This window comes from Opisthorchis viverrini (genome assembly GCF_000715545.1).
Source record: "Opisthorchis viverrini unplaced genomic scaffold opera_v5_209, whole genome shotgun sequence".
NCBI lineage: Eukaryota > Metazoa > Platyhelminthes > Trematoda > Opisthorchiida > Opisthorchiidae > Opisthorchis > Opisthorchis viverrini.
This window is the reverse complement of record NW_008751867.1, coordinates 873969-883492: the sequence shown is the minus strand read 5'-3', so window position 1 is coordinate 883492 and position 9524 is coordinate 873969. Positions and strand designations below refer to the sequence as shown.

Genomic DNA, 9524 nt, shown 5'->3' with positions numbered 1-9524 from the left:
CTCTCTCTGCGCTAGGAGTGTTTGGGTTCGCGTCATAGCTGGGGATTCGTGCGCTCGTTCTCCGGTCGCGTATAGCCGTTGATCGTACCCGATTCCGATACACATCAGATGTGCAGAACAGCTTCTTGCATCTGGCTTACAGAGAAAATGAGGTGTCCAAAGGCAACATCTCTGGACGGTTGGACATCAGCTGTTACGACCTTTGGATGTCTAGCTGTCATGGCGCCCGAAGAAAACACTAGAGCTGAGGTACTCTCAGGTAGCCCAAACCTAGACAGGAACAGTCGAGAGACCGGGGTTAGGATAGGACCACAGACCTTCCGGTCAGTAAGCTCGCACCTCAATGACTGAACTATCTCAAGCTCATGGTTTATTTGTATTTTTTCACGCTGTCAGCAACCGTGAACTCAGTCGTTTAGCAAATTTATGTCGGATTTCAGTCTTCCTTTTCAAATAGCTTCCCCGGCGTTTCGGGGGGGGGGAGGTATTTCAGTCGCGTCCTAGACACAATGAGACTAGGTGTTCCACAAATGTGACTTCTTTTGTGTTCTCTCTCCCTCTCGATGGTAAACGCCTGCTGACTAAGTGTGTACGTGAATACAAGTCATTCGTTGGAGCATAACAGGGACAGTGAAGTGTTACTTCGACGTGAAGCCCATGAAAAATCTTCATGCCAGGAGCTGCCAGGTGACGTAGTACGTTTAGGCGTGATCAGCAATGTGATTAACTTGCACTTAGATAGGTTATAGCGCTAATCATCATCAGGGGGCGAGATGGCTCAAGTGGTTAGATCGCGAATTTACTGACCGGAAGGTCTGTGGTTCGAGCCCGACCTCTGCCTCTCGGCTTCCTCTGTCTAGGCTTGGGCAACCTGGCAGTATCCCAGCCCTCGTGCTTCCTTCGCGTGGCATGGCAGCTAGGCACCGAAAGGGTGTTACAGCTGACTGGTTATCTAATAATCTTTCAACCACCGAATCCACATCACGTGGTTACGTGTTAACTGGCTGACCCCTCGAGAGGCGACCTTTCAGATAAGAGCCTCGCTCATCCTGTTGATTTCTGCCTCTTCTGAGCCTATCATACATAGATTGCCAGAGTAGTGTACACATATTTCATCCAGTAAGTGGGTTCATCTCTATGCTGAAGAGGCAAGAATCACCGTACGCTGTCGCCTATCATACATAGATTGCCAGAGTAGTGTACACATATTTCATCCAGTAAGTGGGTTCATCTCTATGCTGAAGAGGCAAGAATCACCGTACAGCTGTCTCATCCTTATTGGCAATCATCAGCAGTGCGCACTTTATTGTGCTTCTTGCATGCCTAGGATTGTTAAATCGGAAAGCTGGCCTTCTTCCGTAAGACAGTGATTGGTGAAAGTAGTTATTTAAAAGTGGGAAACTTACTTGGAGCAGATGAACTGCATTCACGTTGGGCGCTGGTATACGGTCTGTAAAATCTGATCTAGGCACAGCAGGAACTGGACCGGGGTGGTGTGCGCTGCCGGGTGACGTTGGACTGGCTGATACAATGATCATTGGGCTTCTGTGCCGAGGCGAGGCACTGTCTTTTGAACGAGTCGCCTGACGACGCCTACGTTGTTTGATAGATGAACGAGAGGGTTTGGTGGAAATCGCTATGCGGCGGGAACGGCCTACTGGGTTGTTCGGATTGGCTTTGATAGCGCGTAACCGTGACCTCCATAATTCACGTTTTACGTTCTCCTTTTTCAACACCAGTTGCCTCTGGCGTTCCAAAGCCTGTCGGTCAACCTGCGTTGCATCGTCCACAACTAGTGGGGCTTGATCGAGCCCCAAATCTCGAACACATCTGCAAATATAGGGTGGAGGTGAGGGGAGGTGAAAAATGGACACCTGAATCAATTCTGAAATGGGGTAAAATGAGACCAGAATAACTCATCGCTTGTGCCCACTTCGCATGGGGTGTGATCTAGAAGGCGATGAGATGGCTAAGTGGTTAGAGCGCGAATTTGCTGACGGAAGGTCCGTGGATCGAACCCGACTTGTGCATCTCGACTACTCCTGTTTAGGCTTGGGTAACCTGGCCGTACCTCAGCTCTCCTGCTTCCTTCGGGTGGCATAATAGCTGAACGGTATATAGAAGCCAACAAAAATCGTGAACTAGGGGAGAGAAGTTTTAAAATCCCAGGTTTTGGCTTCGGCAGCCTTGTTGATGAGGAATATATGGCAGACGCCTGAGAAGGGGAAATGAATCACGTTGTAGAATACGTGACCTATTCTTGAAAGACCAATTGGGTGACGCGCGAAATCACAAGCCAACAATTACGAAATCTTGAGATCTATCAACAAAATTCGGTACTACACGTGCAAAGTGAATATATGAAAAGGACAAACCTCAACTTGTGGGGATTTCCGTCTAATTGTTACACGAATAGGTGCAAGTCCAAAAAAAGCCCGACAAGAAGGGCAAATCGACGTGAATTACCGACAAACGTGCGCGCACACCACGTGGTAACGCAGATCAAAAAAAGCGCGTGAAAGGTTCCTCAGAATTGGTTCGACGTGTTAAGGGTCAAAAGTTTATGAGGGATCGTGGATGAATACTGCAAATACATGAGGTGGGCGCGGAAGGGTTTGACCGAGAGAAAGGAGGTACACACGTGTTCGAAGATGCAGCACGGAAGGAAATGTTTTCGACCCTCCGATATCAAGACGGTGGTTGATAGGTCTACATAAGCGAGTTTTCGTAAACGCGGCAAGAGCTACACTGTGCTTAGGTAGCAAGAATCAGTCACTGATAGTACAGGAGTTAACGTATTTCCGAGCGGTTACCAATCTATTTCATGTAGGCATAGCTCGTGTCGGCCAGGGGACTCGTCGTCAGGCCTGAGTCCATCGACTCGCAATCTCTTGCTGAGACAATTTTTGAATTAACCACAGCAACCGGAAGTAACGAAACTGGTGACCCGGGTCCATATGGACCAGATTTATCGGACTAGCGACAAGGACGACCGCCCAACCTTGGTGTTGAAGGATCCCATCCTGATCCTTGGTANTTCGTTTGGGGCGTTAATAGACCTTGTGCACCTTTGGTGGTTGTTTTGACGTGAACACTAGCTTGGGAGGCTCAGACCGAGAACTAAGCTGACTAAAATACCGTTATTACACTTAGGTAGCAAGAATCAGTCACTGATAGTACAGGAGTTAACGTATTTCCGAGCGGTTACCAATCTATTTCATGTAGGCATTGCTCGTGTCGGCCAGGGAACTCGTGGTCAGACCTGAGTCCATCGACTCGCAATCTCTTACTGAGACAATTTTTGAATTAACCACCGCAATCGGAAGTAACGAAACTGGTGACCCGGGTCCATATGGACCAGATTCATCGGACTAGCGACAAGGACGACCGCCCAACCTTGGTGTTGAAGGATCCCATCCTGATCCTTGGTAATTTGGATACCTCAAACTACCTATAGTAGGATAGGTTTACTTTTCGCCATTATCCCTGGTCGTAACGATAATTCGAATTTGCTCCTTCAGTTGCTTGCCGAGGGGAAATTAAAATCACTGTAAGCGAACGAAATGCAGTGTGGGGGGGGGGGGTCGGTGGAAAAACTAACCTGTAATGATGTCCACGCGATTTCATGTGCTTGCTCAGGTTGCCCCGCGTTTTGAAGGATACTTCACAGTGTGGGCAAATGTAGGGACGCAGGTTTGAATGGGTCCGGTAGTGCTTTCGCAACAGACATGGCTTGTGACACACGAGGCCACATTCATAACAGCGATACCTGCTACGGCTGCCCAGTAGTCGGGAACTCAGAAGAGGGCGTTGTTGAGTGTAACTGGTCCGGTTCATAGGACTTGACGTAGACTGACTGGCCGGGAGTTGTGAAGGAAGAATCGATACCAAGCGAGTTGAAGCGCCCTCTGTCGGTTTGGTCATACTGTTCGGGGGCTGCATGTCTGGTGAATTTCTCAAGTTCGCTAAGGCTGTCGAGACATATACAGAATAGATGGGAATAGATGAGCGCAGATGTCGCAAAATTTTACAAAAAAGTGAAGACCGGTAGCGAGGCAGGATGCGTCTGTTCCAATACATACATAAAATAGTCTCTTATTGGGAAGAGAACCATGATCTTACCGCTACAGATAGCCCGGTTTTACTCATGAATCTTCAGGCGAACGTACCAGGTCATCGCGCGTATCATCCATTGCCTGACTACCTATTTTTTTTAACTCAAGACCACTTTTTGTCCAGGTTTACGACAGTTGCCGTTACTAACGCGAGTCTGACACAACGAATTAGAGGTGTTATGATTTGGGTGGGTGGACTGAACCCATGTTGCTTCAACGTCAAACCAACGTTAGGGTATTGGATGCCATAACACTCTTGAGGGAGATAGCACTGGGACAAGGTGTGAACTGCCAGTCAACTCGAGGAAACGAAAGTTGAAAGAGCGAAGGGTGTGAAAGACTCGAAAACGAGTCGGACAATCGACCGAATGGCTGAGAGAACTATTTGCATAAATTGGAGGAAACTATGGTAGAACGGATGCGAAATTAGCAAAGGAGAATGAAAAAAACTATGTCGACAAGCACCCCAGTTTGCACGTCAATTTGGTTTTCATAGGAAAATCGGCTGAATCTCTCGTTCATGATAAGCACCAAAAGGGAGCTACATCTGAATGAGTTTTAAAGACTGAGGGGGGACTCGGGAAATGCGCCTACCTGATGAGTCCCAAAAAGGGCGGAACCGATCGTGGGCTGTCGAAGGGATTTCGGCAACCTTCTGAGTAGTATCTTTTATGAAAAATAGAAAACCCTGCTCTTTTTCATCTCCATAATGTCATCAGTGACTAGACCTCCATCTCCTTAGTAGTATCCTTTATGAAAAATAGAAAACTCTGCTCTTTTTCATCTCTGTAATGTCATCAGTGACTAGACCTCCATCTCACAACCATGAGAATAGTATAAGAAAGAGACAAAAAGAAAAAAATTTTCTCCAAGGAATAGTGAGAAACATGCGTACCTGATTCGGAACCACTTCCTGGATTGCACGACAAGGCCGGGGCGGAACTCCTACCAGGTGACAGAACGGATAGCTCGCTAACCACGGACGACTGAGTTGAGGTTCCGATAGGCTGTGAAACAGGAATTCACTAAGAGGTTAGGGACACCGACATAGAAGTGACGATACTTGCTAACCACAGGGTCTGACAACCAATTCTCCATACATCTGTCCAGAGCGATTAGCGGCTCCGTTTTGCCTAATTAATTTTTAGACCACTGCGCTTATTTTGATCAGTAAAAGTACACATCATGTTTTTCATCACGTGCCATGCGCACGACCTTGGCCCAGATCAAGTCAACTTGTTTGCCACGTCGGACTCATCGATTTGTGGTGATTCAAAGTGTGCCCATTCACCACACAATGCTTTCAGCAGCTAAATCTTCACGAGTGGAGTAAAACTCCGTACGCCATAATGTTGCATTGTGTTGCGAATGTGCTCAAACCAAAAACCGTCCTAATCTACTTTCATATTTTTGCAGCCAACCAAATTTCATTGTTCAGTGGAGCAAATATGCATCTGGTTGAAAAGTATTGTGGGATAATTTTCCAGCATCTCTGAGACCCCGGGATGACTAAATGGGGCTCATAAGTTTGGACTGGTACTCTCAGTTCAGTGGTCCGATTGTTTTAGTCCATCAGGGTCACGTCATAACTTTCGAGAATTCAACTCCATTGTGCGAATACTGAGCGCCTTCAAAGAGAACAGACACAATCACTTTTAAACACAAGTCTGTATTGTGTACGGAACTTAGCTTGGGAAAAGTGGTGTGTATTGTTGCGTGCATGCGTGTGAGTGGCGTGTGGTGCCACCGTGAGGTCCCTTGTACCTGTTGAGTTCTGTTTTGTGTGTACACACTCGTGTGTCAGCCGCATCGAGTTGCAGATGTATGTGTTGGACATAAAACACCTAGGGAACTCACAGATGGACATTCCCATTCGACAGTTGTACAGAAACGGCTAGATTCGATGTGGGCATAGTGAAAGAGACATCGTTGATCAAGGATGTATTCACACCATTCTGTCCTTTCCGCATTCGACATGACCTGTCTGCTCCTAGGATGACTGACCTTGGGTTTTACACATGCTGACATCATCATCAGAGATATGACAACACAAAGAGGGCATAACTGGGGGAGGGGGGTTGCATTTGTACTTCAATCCGCGACCTACAGTAGTCAGATTCACTTGTCTGCAGGCTCATTAGAAAATGAGCACTTGGGAGGTGCGTATCAATTTTTATTTTGCGAAACATATTTAGATGAAAGCTTGCCTTCAGTGTTGTTCCCCATATGTTAGTAGCTCAGTAAATGAGGATTCTAACGTACGTACCAGTGTGTGTAGGCTTTTACTTGCTTCGGCCAACCGCTTCAAAGCGTTCTAGTGTGACAAACCTCTCCTAAGTGAAACAGAGCTCGCAGAAATATGTTGAACATGGCGACAGCGTCAGTGAGAAGATTGACATCCACACCGTAGAACCTTTTTAAGCAGCGCTTGTGGAATGGTGCTAACTGGACGGTTCACTATGGTGGTGGAGGGTGTGGAAGCCCTTAGAAGCCCCTCAAAACAGATCATTCACAGGCGGAGACCGATTGGACTGATCTTTTGTCACAGTGGCCGAATAGATTTACGAACTTTTTGTTCTGAAGCCCGAATCCGTCGACGGTTCCGGAGAGAGAACTCAAGAGCAGATCATGGTCGTCTCTTCTGAGGGTCAGCAGGTCCTAACAATGACCTTTTCAGAAGAAAGAAGAGTCTTATGAGGCCACAGTACACCGAGTACAGCTGCATGTATGTAGTAGTGACTCTTAATACCCAAGTTGATAGTATGCAATTGAACAGTGAATTCCTGCAGTCGTGGTACAAAGGGGATGGAGTTGGTGGTCGAGGTGCTCCCTAAACGGCATAGGGCTGTCGACGCTACAAGTAGGATTGGCCACATACAAACAACAACCACTCATGCTCGAAGGTCATCCTGACTTGGAGAACCGCAGCCCAACAGCTGGACGCTCCGCTCCAACACACACCACACTGATGATGATGTCACTCTGAGTAGGGTGACAGTCAGGTTTGTAACAAATTGGTCGTGCTCAGCGGGCAACCCGACCATCGTGTTTTGGTGGGGCTGATACACGAAAATGGTAGAATATACGTACGTACACAGTGGCCTGGGGTGTGATCACACAGGAGATCAAAAAACGATTTGAATGACTGGAAAAAGATAATGACTACCTCAGCAGGCGTCTGCAAGTTTACCAACGGGGGCTCCTTCGGTAGGATGGCAATCATGTTGCGTTCGGCAGGTCGACTGATCGGTGGGGTAGATCTGATGTTACTGGATGTGGCTGTTTGGGAAGGCTCACGAAGCGCTGTTGGAATCGGTGTGACGAGGGCATCTGTGACAGTGGAATTGACCGCACACGGAACACGCACAGCTGGATCCGATTGGACCAAGAAACACGAGGTGACCATCGACTGGCTCGCTGCCACGGGAATGTAGGGACTGATGATACGTGGTAGGAACATTAGTGGAGGTAGAATCACAACGTTTGGAGAACTGGGCAACGAACAGCTGTACTGGACAGGGTTTGGGTGGGCCAGCGAGGACACTGTGAAGTTTTGTGGTAATGGAGGGTACGGAACGGGGGGTTGATGCGAGATCGGGCATGCCCGGGACTGATGGTGGTAGGAACATTAGTGGAGGTAGAATCACAACGTTTGGAGAACTGGGCAACGAACAGCTGTACTGGACAGGGTTTGGGTGGGCCAGCGAGGACACTGTGAAGTTTTGTGGTAATGGAGGGTACGAAACGGCGGGTTGATGCGAGATCGGGCATGCCCTAGGGATACTCATATCATGTGGCGTTCTGGGAATCAGAGGAACGGGTATCGCGTTGGACAAACCAGGAATCCCAGATGTCCTGGTCGCAGAATTGGTTGCGACGGATGTAGTTGGCGTACCAGAAACTGTCACAGAAGTGTGAAGGGTTTGTGGCCCGTGGGGGGCCGGAATGGACCGGAAGTCAGAATTGCCAATGGGAGTTTGGCTGCAGTAGGTGGGATGCAAGTCTCCTGATACTGTCGCAGTAGTGGCTCCTGAAAGGTGAAATCAAATACTCAAGTTACCAAGCAGCCAACGCGAGCAATCTCTGAAACACAGGCACTCTAACTGGAGTGGGTGGAGATCCAAGTAGAGTTTGGAAGCTTGCCAGGAATGGGCCAACCTAAAGCGTACGGAAGTCATTTACAATCGAGCAAAAAGAAGCACTGTGCATCCGTTTCATTCTTTTTCAAGAAGCAGCAGTTCTGCTCAGCTTATGGGTTGAGATAGGAATACAATATCCTAACTATAGGCAGCTTGTGAGTAGTATATCTTGCCACCGTGTTCTTCAGTTCAGCCGTTCAGTTATCAGCAGAATGCTACTCCAGAATGTTAACACGTCGCTCGCTCTTCTTGGCCGAGCGAGTGGAATGACTATCCGCAATCCGCGATATGTATCTTTTAAGTGTACTAACCAAAGTTACATTAACTCCGGGTATTACGGTTTTCTTCATGGGGACAAGGAGAGCCATGTGGTAATAGTCAAGCTCTACAAGCAGTATTTAATGGGTCTACTGGTGTAACGGTGATACTACTGGTGGGGGCATGCGAGTAGTATGTTTTCTCGTAAATCCGCTTTGCGTCTCTTGAAAAGTGAGATGTATTACGGAATTTGTGGAGTCGCTATGTAGCGTTTGCTTGCAATTGAGTAACAGTCAATGAATATCCAGGAAGGTTCAGGAAGACGCGTTGAGGGAGAAGATGGATATTCAGTTTTGTAAACAAGGTGCATATGAGAGTTTTGCTTCCCTGTCCAATAGTCTGTAACTGTTCAGTTGGTATTTTTTAATAAATAAGTCCGCGGCGAAGGCATTCTTCCTTTCACTGGTATTAACGAAAGGGATAAATTCGCACTGCAGCAAATGACTTTAACGTGACTATTTGGCTGAACGACGTATGGATTGGGAAGCCTCGTTTAGGAAGACAGACAGCGATTTCAATCACGACCAAAATTGTGTGGTAAGCGAATTTCTCGGGTCAAGATAGTTCAGTGGATAAGACGCGAACTTGGGGGCTGAAAGGTCTGTGGTTCAAACCCAAACCTCTCATCTCGACTGCTCCTGTCTAGGATTGGGCAACCTGACAGTAACTCAGCGCTCGTGCTTTCATCGTATGGCATGGCAGCCAGGCACTGAAAAGGTATCACAGATGAACGATTATTAGTAATTAGCGAATATACACTCATTTGCAAACTAATTTGGTTCTTTCGAGAGACTCACCTGGAACCCAGCTGAATCTCTCGTTTATGATGTTCTCAGGCAACTGAATGTGCTGCACCAGGCCGCCTCATGTTTCAGTCGCTACGATATTTGAAATATCACGATACATGTATATATTTGTAATGTACTACTCATAAGGTTGCTGAAAATCCATC

At 47.4% G+C, this 9524-nt stretch overlaps 3 protein-coding genes across 3 annotated transcripts in view; 1 reads left to right on the top strand and 2 right to left on the bottom strand.

Annotated features, from left to right (window-relative positions):
- Positions 1-3965, bottom strand: part of T265_08308 (hypothetical protein) — a gene marked incomplete at both ends in the record, with an annotated part of 12427 nt that extends 8462 nt beyond the window's left edge. Inside the window, 2 exons of the mRNA XM_009174064.1 lie at positions 1407-1830; positions 3602-3965. Coding sequence (XP_009172328.1) covers positions 1407-1830; positions 3602-3942 — 765 coding nt within the window. The remainder of the gene's footprint in view (positions 1-1406; positions 1831-3601) is intronic.
- A 1733-nt stretch (positions 3966-5698) lies between these two features.
- T265_08307 (hypothetical protein) lies at positions 5699-8882 on the bottom strand (the record flags this gene model as incomplete). The annotated part of the gene is made up of 4 exons (XM_009174063.1): positions 5699-5743; positions 7282-7725; positions 8666-8735; positions 8758-8882. 4 exons carry the CDS (start codon positions 8880-8882, stop codon positions 5699-5701), a joined length of 684 nt encoding a protein of 227 aa, XP_009172327.1.
- T265_08306 (hypothetical protein) overlaps positions 7677-9524 on the top strand; it is a gene marked incomplete at both ends in the record, with an annotated part of 10095 nt that continues 8247 nt past the window's right edge. The window contains one exon of the mRNA XM_009174062.1: positions 7677-7852. Within this exon, the coding sequence (XP_009172326.1) occupies positions 7677-7852 (176 nt within the window). The remainder of the gene's footprint in view (positions 7853-9524) is intronic.